The 20,321-nt window shown below is 42.3% G+C and overlaps 2 protein-coding genes and 1 long non-coding RNA gene across 4 annotated transcripts in view; 1 reads left to right on the top strand and 2 right to left on the bottom strand.

Annotated features, from left to right (window-relative positions):
• alyref (Aly/REF export factor) overlaps positions 1–19,855 on the bottom strand; it is a 40,122-nt gene extending 20,267 nt beyond the window's left edge. The window contains exons 1-6 of one of the 2 annotated variants that reach the window (XM_061065860.1): positions 19,481–19,854; positions 17,949–18,107; positions 17,693–17,840; positions 17,515–17,578; positions 17,248–17,431; positions 16,874–17,167 (exon numbers count right to left, since the gene is read on the bottom strand). In XM_061065860.1, the coding sequence (XP_060921843.1) occupies positions 17,153–17,167; positions 17,248–17,431; positions 17,515–17,578; positions 17,693–17,840; positions 17,949–18,107; positions 19,481–19,726 (816 nt within the window). In that variant the 5' untranslated portion in view covers positions 19,727–19,854 and the 3' untranslated portion in view covers positions 16,874–17,152. Of the gene's footprint in view, positions 1–16,873; positions 17,168–17,247; positions 17,432–17,514; positions 17,579–17,692; positions 17,841–17,948; positions 18,108–19,480 lie in introns of those variants that run through there. The other variant, XM_061065861.1, reaches the window with a different exon arrangement.
• Positions 11–1,472, top strand: LOC132995732 (uncharacterized). The gene is made up of 2 exons (XR_009677049.1): positions 11–260; positions 292–1,472. It is a non-coding gene; the product is annotated as an uncharacterized LOC132995732 (long non-coding RNA).
• Positions 644–13,928, bottom strand: arhgdia (Rho GDP dissociation inhibitor (GDI) alpha). The gene is made up of 6 exons (XM_061065864.1): positions 13,806–13,928; positions 3,840–4,037; positions 2,992–3,075; positions 2,425–2,501; positions 2,218–2,281; positions 644–1,731 (listed from the first exon to the last, which is right to left on the bottom strand). The coding sequence occupies exons 2-6, from the start codon at positions 4,027–4,029 to the stop codon at positions 1,529–1,531; spliced, it is 618 nt and encodes a 205-aa protein (XP_060921847.1). The 5' UTR covers positions 4,030–4,037; positions 13,806–13,928; the 3' UTR covers positions 644–1,528.
• Positions 19,856–20,321: the final 466 nt, after the last annotated feature.

Genomic DNA, 20,321 nt, shown 5'->3' with positions numbered 1-20,321 from the left:
CCCCAAAAAAACCAAGTGGACACGTGCAGCAGTCCGAGTCTAGACACTTTAATGTGAACACAGATCAGTACACTGCAGGTAGCACAGGTAGCATACAGAGAAACATCCCAAATGAAGCTGCTGGACTCCATTCACATACAGTGTATGATAAAAAAAAAAAAAAAACACTTTTGTTTTTAATGGCAGGATGTCTGCTGCGGGCCTGATGTCTCGATACTGGTTCAGGAAGTCAACGACAGACGACATTTTACCTCGCTGATGTTGAGCACACGGGAGTTTCTGCCGAGTCAGCGAGAGCAGCATGTGGTTGTTAAGAGACCCGAGGCACGGTGAGCGTTGGTTATTTAACACGAGGCGAGTCCCTGTGTGCGTCTGAGGAGGATGGGAATGTGTCCTCAGGTGCTGGAAGGACATTAATACGACCTGGACTTTTATTTACAGATGTAGCTCTAAAGAGAGATGCTAATATAAAAGGAGACTACAAGTACTTGTAGGTGTGAATCCTTTACAAATAAGACCTGAAATAAAGGTGTTAAACTCCTTAGTCCTGACGCCCTGTCCATGTATTACAAAGTATGGTTATAAAAACAGGCTCACGTGATGGTCTGGAAAATGTAATCAGAAGGCAACTTGCTCAACTTGGTTATTTATTTGTTTAATTATTTCTATAAGGCCACGTGGCTGCGATAAAAACACCCTGATCCAAAGAGGAGCAACACAAATCGAGGGGGGGGGTTACAAGAGCTCAGAGGTAATTTTGTCCCCCCCCCCACTGCCTCAGTCCTCTCTGCAGACTCCGTAGGGGCCCTTTAAAGAGGTGGCCTTAATTCCAAATAATTTACCAAAGACTCTGGTGCAAATAATCTGCTCAAAGGCTTAAGGAGGGCTGCGTCCAAGAGTCGTCTCCAGCATCGATTGCTCAACGAGCGCACAGTGGCCACATACAGTACAAACAGCTCCCAGTACAATGCTTCCAAAAAAGGCAAATCACGGTAATCATACAAAAAGCATCTGAAATGTAGAGAAGGATGAAAAAAAAAGAAAAAAGAAAAAGAGGGAGAAGGAAAAAGCAGCAAAGAACTCTCAAAATGTCATTACTTTTCTCGAGAGCAATTAACAGATTTTTTTTTTTTCCTTGTTTTTCTTTTATAAACAAACAAAAAAATTATTGAAACAAAAATGCGGATTGTGCATGATGTTCGCTTTCTCCGTTTTAAAAGATGTAATACTTAACAGAAGGGCGGCTGCAAACACAAGAAGCGTTAACGATGGCCGGGAATGATGAAGTGATTGGAATTCAAATGAAACTGTAGAGGAGTGGGGGTGGGGGTGAAGGGGGGTGGGGGGGCGCTGGACGGAGAGAGCAAAAAGCTTGAATCAAAACATAATCCAGAAGTGGCTCCGGACAGAAAAGAAACAATGGAATGACAGCAGGAGAGAGAGAAAGAAAGAGAGAGGGAGAGAGAGAGAGAGGGAGGGACCAAGAAGAGGAAGACGCTGATGGAGGAGTGCCGAGGATGGGTGGGGCTTAGTCTTTCCAGTCTTTCTTGATAGTGAGGCACCACTCCCAGGAGAGATGGTCGTGTTTGTCGTCGTCAGTGAACTTGGACTTGATGTTGTAGGTGCCGCGGGCCAGCATGCCTTTGGGCGCCTCCTCCATGGTGGTGAGGAACTCGTACGCCTCGTCTGGTCTGGGGCCGTAGCTGCCCACCATGTAATCCGACTTGTCCACTGTCAGATGAGAAGGAGACAAGAGGTCAGGCTGAACTCCAGACGTAGAGAGGGGATGTTTTAGTACAGACTTTATATTCTTGAAGAAGTTCATTATGATTAAGGGGGGGGGGGGGGGTCAGGAAAAGTTATTAAAAACAACTGATACTGTAGGAAGACTTCTGGAAATGTTCAGTGAGGACATACTGAATTTTAAGCTCCTGTGAGGAGTTTTAAGCTGATTAGAAAACAAACTGGTGCCTCTTCATGAAAAACAAAATGAGCGATCATTTCTGTAATAAAACTTATGTTACTGTTTTTAGTGCTTACTCTCAGGATGTAATATTATATTTAGTGCGCAGAGATGAATGGTGACATCTTCTCATCTGAGAGTACGATGGTGTTAAAGAGTGAGAATAAAACCGTTCTTTAAAGTCAAAGAATACAACTTCATACAGTATTTACTGGTCAAAATCAGGGATTACAGATATTAAATCACTGCCTTACCCTTCACACCTTTCCTGAACGTCTGCTGGTTGTACTTCAGGCCGGACACGATGTCCTTGTTAACCTGCAAAACACAACACATCCTGCTGAACGGTACCCGGTGACAAAGACAAACTCGCTGCAGCTGCAGGAACATCAGCGTTGCCAGCAACGGTCGCACACAACAGAAACAGAGAGGACTGTGTGACAAGAAGCAGACCCCCTCACCTTGAAGGTGATTTGGATTTTGTACTCGACTCCCTCCTTCAGCACAAATGGTTTCTTCTTGAAGCCGTCCAGGTCTCCTGCAAGAGAACGAAACACGACATGAAAAGAAAAGTCAAGCAAGAGAGAAGACTGAGGTTTTACTAAAGAATATTATAGACTGGAGTTCAATTAAATTATTTCACTAAAGCCAAAAAACATACAAAATGAAACTATTTCCCCTGTGTTTGGATTTAACACTGTAGTACTCATACTGACCACCAGGTGGCACAGCGCCTCAAATGTACTGAAGCCTGCCTCCTCTGCTCTGGTGTGCTACCAGGAAATGTCTTGTATTCCCACTTCCACAGGAATCGTATCATTAGTTATTAGCCCACTAATGAGCCAGCAGGTCCTCTGCTCTGAGTTAGCGCTCACTGATTGGCTGATGACTGCTCGTAATTCATGTTACAATGAGATCATGCTACCCGTGTGATTGATATGAGGGAGCACAGCTGGCTTCATCTGGGCTTCTGTGCGCTCATGAAAAAAAAAAAAAAAAAAAAAAGGTGTCGTTCAGGGGTCACTCACCCGTCAGGTCGAGGACTAGGGGGTTCGGCGCCGCCTCGCACAACAGGGTCATTTTCGTCACCTGAACGTTCGGGGCGGTTGGATCTAAGAGAGAGAGAGAGAGAGAGAGATTTATTATTAATTCAGTAATAATGGTTGCACTCTTCATCACAAAATCTAAGGGGGGGAAGAGGGTGTCGGCGCCTTGCTCAAGGGCACCTCGGCAAGTGCTCGGGAAGTGAGCCGGCACCTCTCCACCGTGTGATCTTGTAGCTCTCCTGTGATGCGCGTACAGCTCCTCATGGATGTGCTGACGCTCCAGAAACAGACCCAGTGGGGCAGGGGGCGCGCGCCGTCCGACGGAGCAAAATGCTGACGGACCGCAGCGCGCACAGAGTATATGGAGCAATTTACAACCGCTGCTTTGAAAGTGCTACACTCATATATTAAAATATGAAATAAAGTTGAATTTTTCAGTTAATGGGTAACTTTAATAAAATGTATAAAGTACAGATACCCAGCCCTGAGGGATTAGTTACAAGATTTTCTTTTAATATTTATATGAAAACATGAGTTTAAAAAAAAATTCTCTTTGTTTTGTTGCATGAAAAAAGCTCAAACAGCTGAAATGATTCTGTTATCTTCTGCTTTGCATGAATCCATACATACTGGAGTAGGCAGAGTGTTTTCATAACACATAGCTGACGTTGGACTCTCAGCACTATTGCTATTACAAACAGACCAGCAGCTTCACCAGCTGTTGGATGCAAACATATGCACACACACACTAAGAGAGGCTGGGTCAAACATTGTAAATGAAGTTTAAATTCTGACTTTTATTTGAGTGAGGGCTCATTGGCATCACAAACCTGCGACTGTTTTAGTGCTACCCAGCAGCGCCTCCTTGTACTTGCGGAGGCTCTCGTCGTCTTTGTCCAGCTCCTGGATCTCCTGTAAGCTCTTCTGGGCCGGAGGTTTGTAGTTGACAGAAGACTCGCACTCTTCGTTGGCCGCTGCGATGGCCGCCAGCTCCTCCGGTGTGGGTTCATGCTCCGCCATGGTGTTTGCTAATAGACAAGACACAGAGTGACAGCAGGGAGAACTGGTTAGAAAAAACAGTTGAATTAAGAAATAAAGAGTGATGGCAGGAGGTCAAACAACAGGCCACTCCCCCTTTTACTCTTGACTTTGCTGTAATGAAATCTGTCCAGTCTTAGGACCAGGAGAGCACAGGGTTATTACTCCAGATCTACTACTATCATATTGATATTTGAGCCTATAGAAACTTGTATTGTAATGTATTTTTCAATACACACACATTCACATCACATTCACATCACAATAAATATCACAGAAAGAAAAGCTACAGCACTATTGTCCAGCACTGCTGTAATCATGACACTGCTTCTCTTGTTTGTTTGTGATTAAAATATTTTCATTGGTTAGCTGAAGTTTGGAGCTGCAGGCCTTAGAGGAGGCCGGCTAAGTTCACACCTCAGGATTTCACTACTATTTGCTTTGTTTGGACTTCAAAGCAAATGCATTATTTTTGGCAAGAGATAACACAAAGCACCTTCCTTTAGCACCTCAGGGTGTGCCCACAAAAGGTAAACACCAGCAGAGACAAAAGCCACTCTCTCTCTCTCTCTCTCTCTGGCACACAGAAGAGGCCAGAGAGCGCCAAGACCTGATGCTGATCGGAGCTCGGGGCTTCTCTCTCTCGTGTCTGTCTTCTACCACAAACAGCTGTCAGACTTCAGCAGAGCTAATATGGCCATATCTTCACTCCGCTGCACTGTGACACCAGTCACAACAGATTAGGACGGAGGATGCTGATTCAAAGCAGACGCTCCAGCTTTCCGAGATCGTCTTTTTTTCACGAGGACAGAGACGATTCTTCTGGGATCCATAAACGGCAACAACACCGTGTCCTGACACCCCGCGATAACTATCTTTGATAACTAGTCAAACTGAAAGGGGAATGTCACCGTTTGATGGTTTCTAACTTCTTAAATGGAAAGATTTGCTGTTCTTCTCTGTCAAGATAAATAAGCAGATTTCGGCTTCGGGCTTTTCTCTTCACAAAAAAAAGCAAATTAAAGACGACACTTTGATGAAAGATGGTCATCGCAACTTCCCAAACAATCCATCCTAAACATAAGCAGCACATTATAAATTATAAGGGATTCACTGGTGTCTATAATGAACATCAGTAAACTGCAAAAAAAAAAAAAGTGGCATGCACCGACGTCAGTATCTGACGTGTATCTGTTGTGTTTAGAGAAGACGTTTTAATTGGGCAGGAGACTCCCCCGTTTGTAAAAAAAAAAAAACTCTGGAAGTCTTACAGCGTCTCTGAGGAAGATCAGCGACATGCAGTCTGTTAGACATGTTCCAGTGACATTCCAAGAGGAGGGACTTGTAGCGAGCAGCGAGCGTTCATATCAAATCTCACGGCTCATTTGAAAAACAGACATGAAGAATTATTAAAAAAGTAATATAAACACATTGGTATAGGAATCAGCTATGGGCTTAATTGTCACTTCAAACATGGGTTTAGATGTGGGCCATGATTTTCACATTCGGTGCGTCTCTTTGAATATCACGTTGTTGTTGTTGCAGCTGCATCCCTAAAGGAGGCTACAAAACTAATGCACTCCTTAAGAAAACTGTTAAAACTATTCAAAACATTAGGTGGCCATATGTTGCACACGGCTATACGAAGCTGATGAACACCTGTAAAGCCCAGAGGCAGCTGGATGAGAGCTCCCTCTAATGACACGTGTGAAATCAAGTTAAGAGTCCATGATGCAGCCTCAAAGGAAGAATGTGTGACTTTTTTACACATAATAATTACACCAGAAATCAAGACGATCTTCTTTAAATGTCTCTCTGAGTCATGACTGTCTACAATGAGTGAGAAGCTCGAGTCCTGCCAGCTGTACTGTTGTCAGAGCCGTGTTTACATCGTGTTTACATGGACGGGACGGCCTTGTGTATAAAGCTGTTTTAGTCAAGGACTAGAAAAGATAATAACATACTCACTGACTATTTGTATGTCACATACTCGAAGTGTCTTTAGATGCAATATGAAGCTGAGTTAACTAAAGTGTGCTAACATTAGCCTGCTAACACAAAAATGCAGGCCACAGGTGATTGCAGCTCAAGCTGAAGACAATTTTGTCAGCCCCCAGCACTTAATCATGGTGCTTTCTAATTGAAAACTCCTTTGTGAAAACGTGAGTGGAGTGGGGTTGGAGGTGTGCCGCTGGAGGAGAGCGGAGGCTTCAGAATAGCCGCGGTGTCGCCAAAAAGCAGTTTGTTTTGGTTTCATGCTGGTGCTCAGGGGCGACATCTACTGGATCAAAAAGTTGCACATTCTTCCTTTAAAATGTTCTACAAAGTGATGTCAATGAGTAATATTTGCACTATGGGACATTTATAGTTACCTTTTTTTATATTTTTGGATGGTCAAAATAAAGAATACTTCCTGTATTTGCAGCACGAAAGGAAAAAAAAAAACTATATCAGTCTTCATAAGTTTTGTTATAATAGATCAGAACAGGAACAACGCTAACCTTAACCCTAACCCATATGAACAGGGCTAGTACAGAAGGAGCAGCACAATACAGTGAAAGTGGAAGACATACAAACGGCTTCTCCATTTAAGTGTAATTACACCAAACTTAATCTAAGGGTCGTGTAAATAATCACTTTAACAAGGTAACAAATCAGACCAATCGGCAAACACACAGGAGAATCACCAGGTAACAAACAGGCGGAAAACAATAAGCAAACAATAAATCACACTACTGCAAACACACATGCCAGACAACAACACAGAGCGCTGGATTGTCTGTGCGCCGCGCCGCTCTGTTCTGTTCTATTGTCTCGGCCATATATAGGTTGGGTATTTGCCAAGCAGGAACTGAGAGCACAGCACCGGTTTTCCAAATGGGGCCTCTGTGCACCCATAAAAGCACAAATTCCCCGCCTGCCAATAGGGGTGTGCTTTTGGCTGGTCAGCTGGGATTGAGAGTTTCTGCTCGGAGAGAACGAGTGAGAGAGGCTCCTTGATATTAGAGAAAAAGAGAGAGAGAGAGAGAGAGAGAGAGGGAGAGGGACAGAGCGAGAGAGAGAGGAAAAACAAGCCCAGATTACAGAGCGATGCTGTCACATCACTCTTTAAGTATCAACAATGAAGTTTGTTTGTTTTATTTTTCACTTCCTCTACAGTGTTCCTGTTGTGCCGAGTCTGCAGCATACCACAGTGTCACAGAACGGGAAGTGCGAGCTTCTATAAAGACATATGTGCGGTTTAATGCCAACAAAGAGTAAGAGGCGTGGCTACGTGTACAGGCTATAGACGATTGCCGGATACAGCCGTCAGATTGTTAACAATTAAAAATGTGGTCTATCAAGTTCACATCTACACAAGTTGTTGATGAAGTAAGGCTCACATATAAAAAAAAAGGTGTACTGCACTGTCAGCAGCCACTATGCCCGAGGAGAAACAGCAACCCCACTTACACGGAGGGAGTTACCATCACCTGCTCGGGGACATTATACCTTTGCTTTGGCAACAACTTCTTAGCCTAGGTTATTTGAGCTTCATGCTAGGGATGGGATGGGATGGACTAAATATTGTCACCCTGACTTGTGTGATAATCAAATTGCTTGTGCCAAATACAAATATTCTATTTTTTTTTTTAATACAGTGAAGTGTTTCTCACAGAAAGAAACTGTGCCGTGGACTTAATTATAATAATAATAATAATTTATACTTTATTGATCCCGCGAGGGGAAATTCTTTTATCATTATTACTGATATTGGAGCTATAAATCTATCTTATTCATTGTTGTCATGTTCCAGCTCTCTCTTTCTGCATCTCCCTCCATCCCCTCTCAACCCCAGACGACTGTTCATCATGAGTCTTCTTCTGCAGCTTTTCCTTGCCGCTGTAACTTTGCTAAATGTTGCTCAGCGCTGTGCTCATGCTGGATTCACGTCGGGTCTTCATATATATAATATAACAAAGGGTATGGTCTATGGTCGAGTGTTATGAATTGGCACTATCTAATGACCCATTAGCTACCATAAGAACACAGGTAATGTTAGCATTCAGTCACTTCCTGTTACGTTTGAGAATCCTGGATATGATATGAAAGTGGTATAGTAATTCTAGATACTAATACTCATCTTGAACCCATTTCTATAAACCTGAGGTCAAACTATCTGGATCTGGTCATGAGTCATGACATGCCCCGTTTGGAACAAGTATTTATTTCCGGCCAGAGAAACACACACACACACACAGGCATTGAGAAATAGTTTCATTTCACCGAGTAGAAGAGAGATGTGGGATAAGATTGACTGAGGTCAACTTCACTCACTTCTCTGTGCAACTTTACATCCTCCAGCTCCAGCGGATCATTAGACATAGAGAATAGAAAAGTAAGTGCAGATTATTTAAAAGCTACTGTGAGGAGCTTTCAGCTGGTTATGAAACAGGCTGAGACGCCTCGAACTGAGCTACAAAAACAAACAATCAACAACCATCAGACAGAACATTTTTCCCACAGAGAGTCCACAACAATTTCATTACTATCATGGACTCTTTTTTTAAATTTTTTAATTAAATGTAGCCTAAAGAAAGTCCTGGGTTTTGGGTCTAGCCAGTCACAGCAGATGGCTTTTAACCCCTGAGATCAGTTCTGCTCGAGGTTTGTTAAAATGAAGTTTTGTTGTGATTTGGCACTTCATAAATAAAACTGATTGATTGACTGAGAGAGAAAAAAATCGGACTGATCCTTCCCTATTTGAAGTCTACCTCTGCCGGGTTTTTTTTTACTCAATTTAGCTCCGTATCTAACCTCCAGATGGAGCTGGAATGTACTGGAGGTGGTGCAGCATTTTTGTAGTTCTGTCGCTTTACCAACAACAGCACAAGCAAATGAAGGAGTATGTTTCTCTGTGCGTCATGCCATGTCTGCACAGGGACACATCAGTCAAGAGACGCTTTCGTCACACAGCGTGAAGTTGTTGATTCAGCTAATTTAAACCCCGTGGGCCGGGCTAAGTGGATTAGTTTCAACAGTATTGACACCACAGTCCTCATAATGATGCACATTCTTCTTTAAGGCCAACTCCACTAAAACAATGTGCCATGTGGCTACACACACCGAGGGGACAGAAAACGGGCCTGTCATTGTTCAGCCTGCTCGGGAGACATAACACAGGTCATGAGATGGTGCAAACAAACACTGGACACACACGCACAGACACACACACACACACACAGACGCACGCACGCACGCACGCACGCACGCACGCACGCACGCTGAACCTATCCACCCCTGCGTCCTAACCTCCACCTGCACCAGTCTGCGCATCAACAGGAGAATAATCTGTTTGTTTGACAGGGTTAAGCAGCACGGTTTGACCAACACACCGTGCCCCGCCACGCCAGCAGCTGAGATTAGCTCTGTTACTTAGCAACACAGCTCGGCAATAAGATTACGGAGAGTGGGATTATGGCTAATGAGGCGTTCGGGGACAGTGAGAGTGGAAAGCGTTCGGAGGTGTCAACGGTGACACATCAAGAGGATTCTCCCGACAGGAGTCATTAGAGGCATTGACACAAGATAATTGATAAGCAGGGAATCCCCGTGTGAACAAACAGGCTTTGTGAAGTGTGTGTGTGTGTAGTTGAGCCAGGCTTTTCTATAAAGGACAGATTAAAGAAGATACCATTCATATGCGTTCATCTTCTCTGGTGATAAAGTCCAACTCTCCTAAAGCAAGTTTTCATCACAGTTCTAGTTTTTTTTATGTGACACACTCCGCATTCCTCCACACTTAGTTTACTGCGTTTTGGACATAAAAGAACATCCAGCTGGGTTTACAGGCCACATAAAAACAGACCCTACAGCGCAGAGTACGATGCAGAACATGCTAAAGAGACGCACACTGTTCAGCATGACTGCCTTCACTGCAGGCAAGATCACCGAGAGGGACCACATGACGGAGTTTTCAACAAATCAACGAATAAGTCAAAGAACACACGTTCAAATAAGTTTCTTGTCTTGACAAACCGTTACAGCGCACCCGCCTGTCATTCAGGTCAGCTACGTGCCTGATTGTGAATAATGCTTATCCTTCATGAAATCAAAAAACGGAAGAGTTTATACCACCTGACAGTTTGGAGATGAGCTAATGAGAGATATTTCGTTTTTTGGACCGGGCTGTAAACATTTTCATTTCCGCTGTAATTTTTTTTTTTTTTTTGTTTGAACAGGGTGTGTATGTGACTTCCTGTGTTCCTGCAGCCAGCCTCAAACCGACACTTGACGAACTGCAGGATTTTGCAATTCTGCATCTTGAGGCTTCGGAAGGTTGCCGCTTGCTGGTGAATTAGAGACCTTGACTGTATCATTGCTCACAACCATAACAGCAAAGTATACAGCTTCCAGGGGAAAAACTAATCATCACTCAAACATTAGCTGCATGTTCCTTTAATAACCAAGCAGGCATGTGGCAGCCAGACATCAGAAAACTAGTCCAACAGAAGCTGTGCAGTGTGACTACAACAATATAAGAAGCAGAAGTCTTATGACCGATGATTAATACTGTTTACAGTTTGAACTCTGCACACTTCTACCTCAGAGACAAACACCAGGACATGAAAGTCACTGACTCAAAGTGACTGAGAGTCAGCGACCTCTGGGAGGTGACATTTAGCTCTTCAGCCTCCTATTGAAGATGTCACCCACGGGTCCACAGCTGCTTTCATCTCCTGTCTCTGTCATGCAGCATTCACAGTCTGCCTCAGCTCTGTCATGCCCGCAGCAGCTTCAGGTTAAACTGTGACTGACTGAGGATCTTTATAGTTCTTTTTTTAAGCTTCTGTATGTTACAATACCAGCTGACTAAGTTGCAAAGTGCAGGAAATGTGACAACCTTGAACTACTCCTAGAACCACTTCATACCACTTATACGAAAAACTAAGTGGCATTCTAGCCTTGAAAAAAAAAGTCTGCAAACTTCCTTTTACAGCAGAGAGCTCAACGGTGATTCATATCCTTTAGAGCGCAAAACCACACACACTGAGAAGCTGAGACGTCCTCTCAGAGCTCAACCTGTTGGTCTAACCAAACCTGCACAGTTTTCTGAAGATGCTTTAGGGACATTAATGCAAGAGAAGGACAGCAGCACTGTCTTAATTGAGGTTATGTTAGTCGATGAAATGAAGTGCTGCACAAACTAAAGCTTTAAGGAAGTGTTACACCAAGAGCGTTTTTTTTTTTTAAAGCTGTTGCAAGAGGAAGTCAACCTCACGAGAAGAAAAGGAAGCGGGTGGGGATGAAACCTAAGAGGTGAAAAATAAGAGAAGGCAAAACCTCAACTTAATCAGAAAGTGAGCGACTAATTATCCACGAGAAAATGTTTTTTTTTTCCCAGAGGAGAATACTAATGATAGCATCTAAGAGAGGTGGGTGTGAGAGAATAAGAAACAAAAACTCAATCCCAGGAAGACGCAGAACAAAAAAAACAAAAAAAAAAAGAAGCTTTTAAAAATAGCCAGTGAGAAGTCCCTGCATGAAGCAGCAGGAAGCTGCGATTGAATGGGATAGTAAAGGTGCCAGCGGAAAGGTCAAGGCTCATTCCCCCGCACTCTTTATGCCCAGATTCAGTCTGCCTCCCTGGGAAGAAATCTCAATGGACGAGACAGAGTCCTTTCATGGATGTTTAAGTGGTGTCTTTGAAACAATCTGAGAGAAATGATGGGGTGAAATAAGGTTTTTTTTGGTAAGAATGATATTTTGATAACATCTTTTTAAAAGATTAAATTAAAGATCCATGGCGTCAAAAGTACAAATCTTATGTCATGTCTTAAACCCAAAGAGAGAGCACCTACTGACTTCTACATTCGCAACATTTTGGTACTGAAAAGTTGCCAGTGTATTAAAACTTCATATAAGAGCTTGCCTGCATAAGAAATTACCAAATACTATCATAACAAGTTTTAAATTCTGGTACCGTAGCAACCTTATGAACATGCACATTTGGTTCGACTCTGAGGAAGATGCAGTGCACGTCGAAATGTAAGTCCTTTGCACCTTAATACATTTGCCTTAAGTGATTCATGTGTGCTCCAGTCTCTTGTGTCCAATGTGTCCATTGGAACATTTTCTTACGTCTAAAGTTCTTCCCTTAGAGCACCGACCTCAGTCTGTGGCGGGCTGAAGATGCAAGAGATTATGCAAATGTGACCAGTCAGAGTAAAGGCTTAAAAAGGGTGCAATAAAGTGTGCAAATCTTAAAACATGTGGTCTTTTACAAAAAAAATGTATGATCCTTTCTTAAACGTATCATCGTACAAACTTATCACGTAGCACTGAAGCGAGAGGATGTGCACATGGAGGCAGCTGTAGGAAGAAAGGGGTTAATTATATCTCCCTCGTCTGGCTTGTAAACGCTGCACCTATTTTCCTGTGAGACGGAGCTAAAACAGAAGAGGTCGCACTGACAGGATGTGTCATGGGGATGCTTAGATAGGCCCCTGAAACGATCACAATGCAGGGGTCAAAAGAGTGAGACACGAGCATAGTTTAGAAGCAAACAGGCAAGGACTTGTATCTCTGATTCTGATTGGATATTGAGTTTTTTTTGGGGTTTTTTTTTAGAGACGTCTTGCTTCAGCAGTGTGATCAGGATGTACACCGCTTCACTTCTTTAAAAGCAAGCGAGTGCAATGCGGCGGCTCCGGCTTGCAGCTTGTTTTAACCTTTGCAACCCTTCCTGTGAGCTTGTAAGAACATGTTCTCAGGTAATTACAGATGTCAGGGAATTAACCTGCAATAAAAAAAAAATGCTGCATTTTGGATCAACAAGGGAAACAGAAACTGCAGACTTCAGGGTGCATTCACTGCTGCAGGTTGTAAGTTTTCAAGTTGATTAGAAGCCAACGGGGAAAAAAAGGCAGTGACAGAAATGTAAAAGCTGGAAAGTTGTCAAAGTGCTGGAGGGCAGAGGGGCGGGAAAGGAATCTCAAAGGCATTTATCATCACACAGGAAGGAAAGGGAGATTTTTTTTTCTTCTTCTTCTTCTGTTTGACCTCCTTTAAAATCACGTATGAGCCATTCTGCTCAACTTTCACACAAAAGAAATGAACCGTCACAATTAGAGCTTTTGGATGCCCAGCTGATGTGATCTCTGTGCACTTGGCTGGGAAAGCGTTCAAAAAAAAGGAGCCAAGATGGAGGCTAAGTTAAGGTGCGAGTCCTCCTGCCAGCTCAAATTAAAAGAGATCCAGGAAGTGGCAGAAAGTCTTCCTCACGTAACACATGACAGCCGGGTTACGCACACGTTTAAAAAGTAGACTAAATCATTCTTGGGAGTTATCTTTGAGGTCTTCAGTCAAACGCATGCACTTAGTGTGTGTGTAATTGTAAATAAATACTTGCTACAGATGTCATTATTGTCACGTAACGACCGACGCTCAACACCCGGAAATTACAAACTAATGAATTCTTCAACATGTTCAACTGCCGCCAAACAACTTCAACGCCAATTCGCAACAACAATGTTCAACTATTTAAGTGTAAGAAACGGGAAAGTAGGGCTTCAATTTGTTAAATCTACCTCCAAGAGACCAAGCCCCAGAAAAAAAAAAAGAAAGGACTTTAGTGAACTGATGAACAAATTCCGCGTTTCGTGAATTCATGGTCACACTTTCTCGCCAAGTCAAGGAAAAAAAAGTGTTTCTAACTTGCGACAGAATGTTTAACATAAGTTTAGGAAGAGTTTGGAAAGTGTTTCATCAACTCTTACCGTTATACCGCTGCTAGGTTGGTACGGTCCTCTGTGAATGGTGCTGAGAGGAAGAGAAGTGAAGCCGCGGAGGAAAAGCTGAGCCGACCGCCCCCCGGAAACCGACCGGCCTACTGCCTTCAAAATAAAAGTACATTTACATCCTTTAATCTACACAGAATGACTGTAGATTAGAATATAGTAAAATAGAATAGCATAGAATAGAATATAATAGAATAGAATAGAATAGAATAAAATATAATAGAATAGAATCTTTATTATCATTGTATACAAGGACACAACAAAACTTTGTTAGCAGCAATCCTAAACAGCAGCGTTTACAAAAAACAACAACAACAGAAACCTCACCCCCATAAAACACTACCCATATGACCTGCTTCATTATTATTTTTATTATCATTACTAACATTGTATTATTATGCTGTATTATTATTTAGCATCAATATATATATACATATATACCGCACATTCTATATATTCTATTATATAATCATACTAGTCTATATTATATAACATTTCATTTTATTACACTATATTCATATTGCACTATATTATATTATATTATATAACTGCACTCTGCATTACTGTGGTACAACACTGCCTCTCTTCTCTGCTGTTTACATTACTTGTTGCTATTTTATCATACCAAGTCACTTTAATCATCACTCGTCACTTTATCTTGTCATTCTCTGCAAATACTGTCTCAATTCTCTATTCCCCCCAGTTAACTTCATCATTCATTTTGTACTGTATATACCCCCTGTTTTTATTTTTATTTATCTTATCTATTCTGTTTAATGTGTATTTTTGAGCTTTCTTGTCTGTGCTGCTGTAACGCCCGAATTTCCCCTCTGGGCATCAATAAAGTTTTATCCTACTCCTATATTTTTGGTGATATTAAAGAGAAATATGCAAAAAGTGGCCAGGCAAATTGCTGTTCAGTGAATGAATGATAATAATAATAAATAAAAAGACAGTTGTGGTGACTGAAATAATATATACAGCTATTATTTTTGCAGTGACTGATTAGGTAAACAAATATATAGAGAGAGATATAGTGCAAATAAGTGAAGTTATAGTGCAGTGAAAGAGTATATACAGTTATTATTGAGCAGTGACTGGATGAGTAAATAAACAGTTTTAGTGCAATGAATGCATAAATAAATAAATAGACAGTTATGGTTAAAGTGCAGTGACTGAGTAAATAAATAGACAATTATAAAGCAGTGAATTACAAAGTTATTGCACAAGTAATATTGAACAGTTATCAGCGGTTGGGTAATTATTGCACATTGTAGCAAGATAAAGAAAAATAAATGTCAGCTAAACTGTATTTTAATGCTTCACCAGTCATATTCTTAATGAGCTTGAAAATAACATCCTATTCATCCTGTTGAAAATGATTCTGCATGCAAACGATCCAATTGGAAAAACAACATGTATCAAGCCCATAAGGAGAGAAAACATCTACATTTTAAGGTTGCAAATTCAGACTGTAAATGTATGACTTTTACTCAATCAGGCCTGAAGAATTAGTTTTGTTTTTTTACAGTAACATATATTACACGTAGGCTGTATAAAAAAAACACACACTTCTTAAGGTGCTCTTGTTTATTTCTACCATCAAGTACCAAAGTAACGACTTGCTTTATATGTGAAAATCGTACCGGAAACTGTATTTATGAACCAGTTTAACTTTTTTCATTTTGCTCGCTTCCGGGAAAATTTGCGCTTGCGACACGCGTGGGCTTGCAGAACTACACCGCACAGACACATTTGAGCTCACACTGTTTAAACAGATTTTTCACTTTAATTTTTACGAGTTCTTTGTTTAAACTCAACTCCCGAAGCAGGAGCTCATTGTGGAGGCTGTGCGAAGATGCACACACCCTTTAATCCACCGAGACAGTTCGTGATGCATAACGAGGGAAAACTCGACTTCAATCATGGGCGTGGCAACCAGGTAGTGAGAAAATACATGTCCAAAAACGGTAAACTCGAAAACTCAACTTGAAATGACTGGAGTTCAAATAGGGTCTACAGAGAGGGCGACATCTAGTGGCTATGATATGTTAGTGTATTAACGCATGGGTTTAAGGTTTTAATACAGTGGTGTTCAAACTTTTTTTCTTGCGGGCCAAAATAGTCCCGTAGTACTATTTAGTATATATATAGTATAAAAAAAAATAATAGTAAGGCTTTGTAGATCAGAATCAAAAGGCTCGCTAAAGAAACGCTTTAATAAAAGGAAATCAAATATTTTGATTTCTCCATTCTACTTTATTTGTTTTTTTTCTCAGAATCGAGCCTGGTGGTTCATGTTTTTTGGAAAAGCTTTCTGCATTTAGCTCAGGTCATTAAATGGTTAAACAACAGTCCGCTTGTTTGCAAAGACTTTGCATTTTTTTTCTCAGTTTACAAAAAAATGTGGAAATTAGTAAAAGCTGTAGATTAAAAGAACAACAACATCATACATGTTACTGAACATTTTCTATTTTAGGAATATTGTTCAGCCCTTGTTAACATGAAAAAGAAAAATAAGATAATGTGCCAATCTTAATCAAGGCCTCAGGCCAAAATCTTCTGATTCTTTCGTTGAAGTCACAGGCCGCACTTTGGACACCCGTTTTAATATTTTCAGCTTCAACAGGCCTTAAACATGACACCATAATTAATTCAGACACGATTCATTTGGGTACATACCAGAAGAGAGTTGTATAAGTGATAGTTGTATTCTTAGTCATCGAAGGTAGCCGAACACAACTTCTTGATAAAAACATATCTTCAAAATGATTGTTCCTAAAATACATTGCTAAACATACTGATTTATTCTCTATACCTGAGGTGTATTGCAAATTGTCAAAAGCCTCCGACTTGTTCATGAGCCAACCACAGGGGTGATGATTTATATTTGGGAAAAAAGGTACTATGCCTTTTGTTTACATTGCAGATTTCTTTAAGTAGAACCAAAAACAAGTAGTCAAAATGTAATTTAAACAGATATTAAGACGAATCTAAATTGCAAAGACACATTGGCAGGCAGATCAAAAACGAAGTAGACTCGTCAGTTGGTTAATATGCACTGCAGGTTTTATTACAAGTTCCATTAACTACAGGGTACAGGAAAAAAACTGGGCGAACCCATTTAACAATAACCTACAGCCAAAACCTTTTTCATGAGAAAAAAAATCTGGTAAAAAACACTTCGGAGCATTTAAAAGAAGAGGTTGGAACAATAATTTCAATCACATCAGAAGACAACCAAGTGTAAAATATTCTGCACATTTGTAACAACCACCCTTCTGTGCAGACAGGAAGGGCACAACAACCAGGAGGAGCTTCATTTCTTAGCTGGTGTCCATCTGAGAAAACACAAGAGATCAATTAGACAGCTGCCACAACACAGTTTGTTAACATCAGACACTTCGACAGCTGAACTTACTCTGGCGTTGTAGGCGTCTAACTGAGCGTCGAGTTCCTCTGCTGATAGCTGTTGCTTGGTGTTTCCGCCTCGACCACCTCGGCCCCTTCCCCTGGCACCGCCTGCTCCACGTCCGCCACGGCCTCTCTGCATCCCCCCGAAGCTGCCCCCACGACCTCTGTTCATGCCTCCACCTCTGGTCAAACTGAGAAACAAGAAGGAACATTAGCACAACGTACAAATCGTGCATGTTTCTCTAGGCGTGTAGAACATGCTCGCTGAACTCACCCCTGCATAGGTCGTCTCTGTGTGTCGATCTGTGATGTGACGAGCTGTATGTTCATGGGCCGCCCTGAAGACGCAAAAAATAATAATAAACGCCAGAAGTTGGTCAAGACAATATTCTTGAATGATTTGTAAGACAATTTGCCATTTAGAAAATCAACGATTTAAGTTGAAAGCATACCATCAAGTGGGATGCCATTGTACTGTTTCATTGCTTTGTGAGCATCTGCCCTCCTTTCAAAGTGGACATCTGCGGTTCCTAAGCTTCTCCCTGATCGGTCGTAGTGAACAGCAGCTTTTTTCAGGGTCCCAAATTCAGCAAACAGTTCCTGGAAAAGAAAATATATTTTAGTAGCTATCCCATTTCCTCACCAACTCAAGGAAAATCTGCTCCACAAAAGACATTACAAACGACAAAGTGGAGAAAAACAACGTACCTGAATGTCTGCGTCCGAGACTCCAAAGTCGAGATTGGAGACGAGGAGCTTCCCTCCGGTTTCCACGCCGGCTCCTCCGCCACCCCCAGCAGCGCCATTGAAGCCGCTGAAGCCGTTGTCATACATGTCGTGCTGCCACTTATCGGGAAGCTGTTTAGGCTGCAACAGACGAAAGAGAACGCACCTGCTGACTTCAGGATCCCCTTGCTCCTCTGTCAATCACAGAGTCCACACGGCTGGGTGTTGGGGTAAGCAGGGGGCTCCACTTCCAACTGGACCAGGGTGCACAACTCCCAACCCCCCCAAAAGAGGGTCCCCAATGTAATGTTCCCTGCCCACCCCATCACTACAAGCAGGTGAATGACTTCAGCCAGAGGATATACACAGGACAAACACTAGAACAGGATTTTTTTTTTCCAAATGCAAACATTGTTTTTAACTTTGAGTTGTAGCTGATTTATGATCTAACAAAATTGGCAAAAAAACAACAACCCACAATCTCTATAATAAACCACGAACAGCTGCCCCCCCAACCCTGGCTCAATACCATAACAGCCCACTCTTCTCTTGCCATCTGCGCCTCCAGATATGATCCTCGGGTACACAGGGGGTCCCCCATCTGAAGCAGCGATGCCTCCAGCGTCCTGGCCCGCACAAAATGTTCTTTACCATGCCAAAGTGGGATTTCATGTAGGGAATAGTGTCCATATGATGAGGGTTAGGGGGGGGGGGAGTGGAAGTGGTGTGGAAAAAGAACTAGTAAATGGCCAGCTTTCCACACTTGTGTGAGCGTGGATTATATCAGCGTCCATTTTGAGACCACGCCATTTTGATCTGGGCTTTGTTGGGGTTTCTAAATATATATTCGCACTTAAGGAATGGCGGTTCGCCTTATATGAACATTATTAGGTGGGGGGGTTCAAGTCCACTGATCCATCCATAACAGCCCCCACTGGTTGCAAAGCCACCAAACCAGGCCTTGTTGTGAAACCCAGCCAGCCACTCCCGAACAATAGGCCGCCTGGTCGCAGAGAAGAGGAAAGGCCTACTCTCCAGAAAAGTGGTAGGTAGGGGGGGGGAGGGGGAAAAAAATCATTTGTGTATCAAGTGCTTTTTCCTCTCACCAACATTGTGACGCGTGGGGTGGCACACACAGCTTTTACTGATCGTCGACGACCAGCGCTAACATTAAAAAAAAAAAAAGGTGCTGGATTCAAAATGGCGCCGCCAGCAGCAGCAGGGGCCTTTGAGGTAGCCAACACAGGCCTCTTCTTGAAAAAGGTGTTGACACACTTCAGAGGTGTAGGAGAAGGGACACTACGCACACAACTTCCATTAATGCTTAAACCGCGTGCTACAGAGCTCTCCTAGGAGGGGAAACTCGGCGGTTAAAAGCAACCATTTCACTCGCTTGACTTGCAAACTGGCTAGTAGGTTAGCTAGCGACAGAAGGATGTTACCGAGGCATTTTCAGGTTTGCCCGGTTTTTTTTTTTTCCATTTTTCAGCCCATTCCGCTCATATTTCTCATACCCTGTTGTATGGCGTTGGTCTGCCCCTGGCGCGACTCAGGTTCTGTCGGTTCCTCATGGGGCCGGATGCACCCCCTCGGCCTCCAAATCCTCCGCCGCCGCCGCCGCCTCCGAGACGCCCGGCGCTGCCGCCTCGGCCGCCGCCTGCACCTCCGCGGCCTCGGCCTCTTCCGCCGCGGCCTCCGCCTCTCTGCTGCCTGTTCTGCTTGATAATATCGTCTAAAGACATATCCATTTTATCGGCCATTGTGTTGGCTTAGTAACGCTAAACTTTGAAGGAAAAAATATAAAAAATTACACCCTAGTCTGGCTTGGTCCCTCTCCCTGTCCTTTCACAGCTCGGCGGTCTCTGCTCCAACGGCAAAACACAATGAGCTAACAGTCGTCGTCTGGATATAGCCAACTGGTTCAGTACGTAATCACGCAAATCTACGTCATCACGCAATAAACGTGAATAAAGGAGAACGCCTTTCTGTCACACAGTAGTGGACAAAATGTACAATATCACTGCCCCCGTAACATTATGCATCACTGGATAATTTATTTCATTACTAATATTTATAGATGAAGGTTTTGCATAATAGATTCAAATAATTTATCAATGAGATATTTATTAAATAGTTGAAAAAAAAATCTACAGTTTTAGCTTCCAGGTTTTCATCATTTTAAGTCATTAAACTAAATCAAACAAAGCAAATCATTTTAGTGTCAGCCTTCACTTTTACATTTTTAGTTATGAAACACATCACCTACTAATTGTGAAAATATTGGCAATGGAACTGACTTAAGCTCAAAAATCAGTATACACAGGATATAGCATAAAAAATTGCTTTATAATTCAA

The sequence above is a fragment of the Labrus mixtus genome, chromosome 20, assembly GCF_963584025.1.
Source record: "Labrus mixtus chromosome 20, fLabMix1.1, whole genome shotgun sequence".
In the NCBI taxonomy this organism is placed as follows: domain Eukaryota; kingdom Metazoa; phylum Chordata; class Actinopteri; order Labriformes; family Labridae; genus Labrus; species Labrus mixtus.
This window is presented reverse-complemented; position numbering and strand designations above follow the sequence as displayed.

Coding starts and splice junctions, on each gene's coding strand:
- arhgdia (XM_061065864.1), bottom strand. CDS start 4,029: ATGGCGGAGCATGAACCCACACCGGAGGAGCTGGCGGCCATCGCAGCG. Junction 2,502..2,991: donor CCTAGTCCTCGACCTGACGG/GTGAGTGACCCC, acceptor GTTCTCTTGCAG/GAGACCTGGACGGCTTCAAG. Junction 2,282..2,424: donor AAATCCAAATCACCTTCAAG/GTGAGGGGGTCT, acceptor TGTGTTTTGCAG/GTTAACAAGGACATCGTGTC.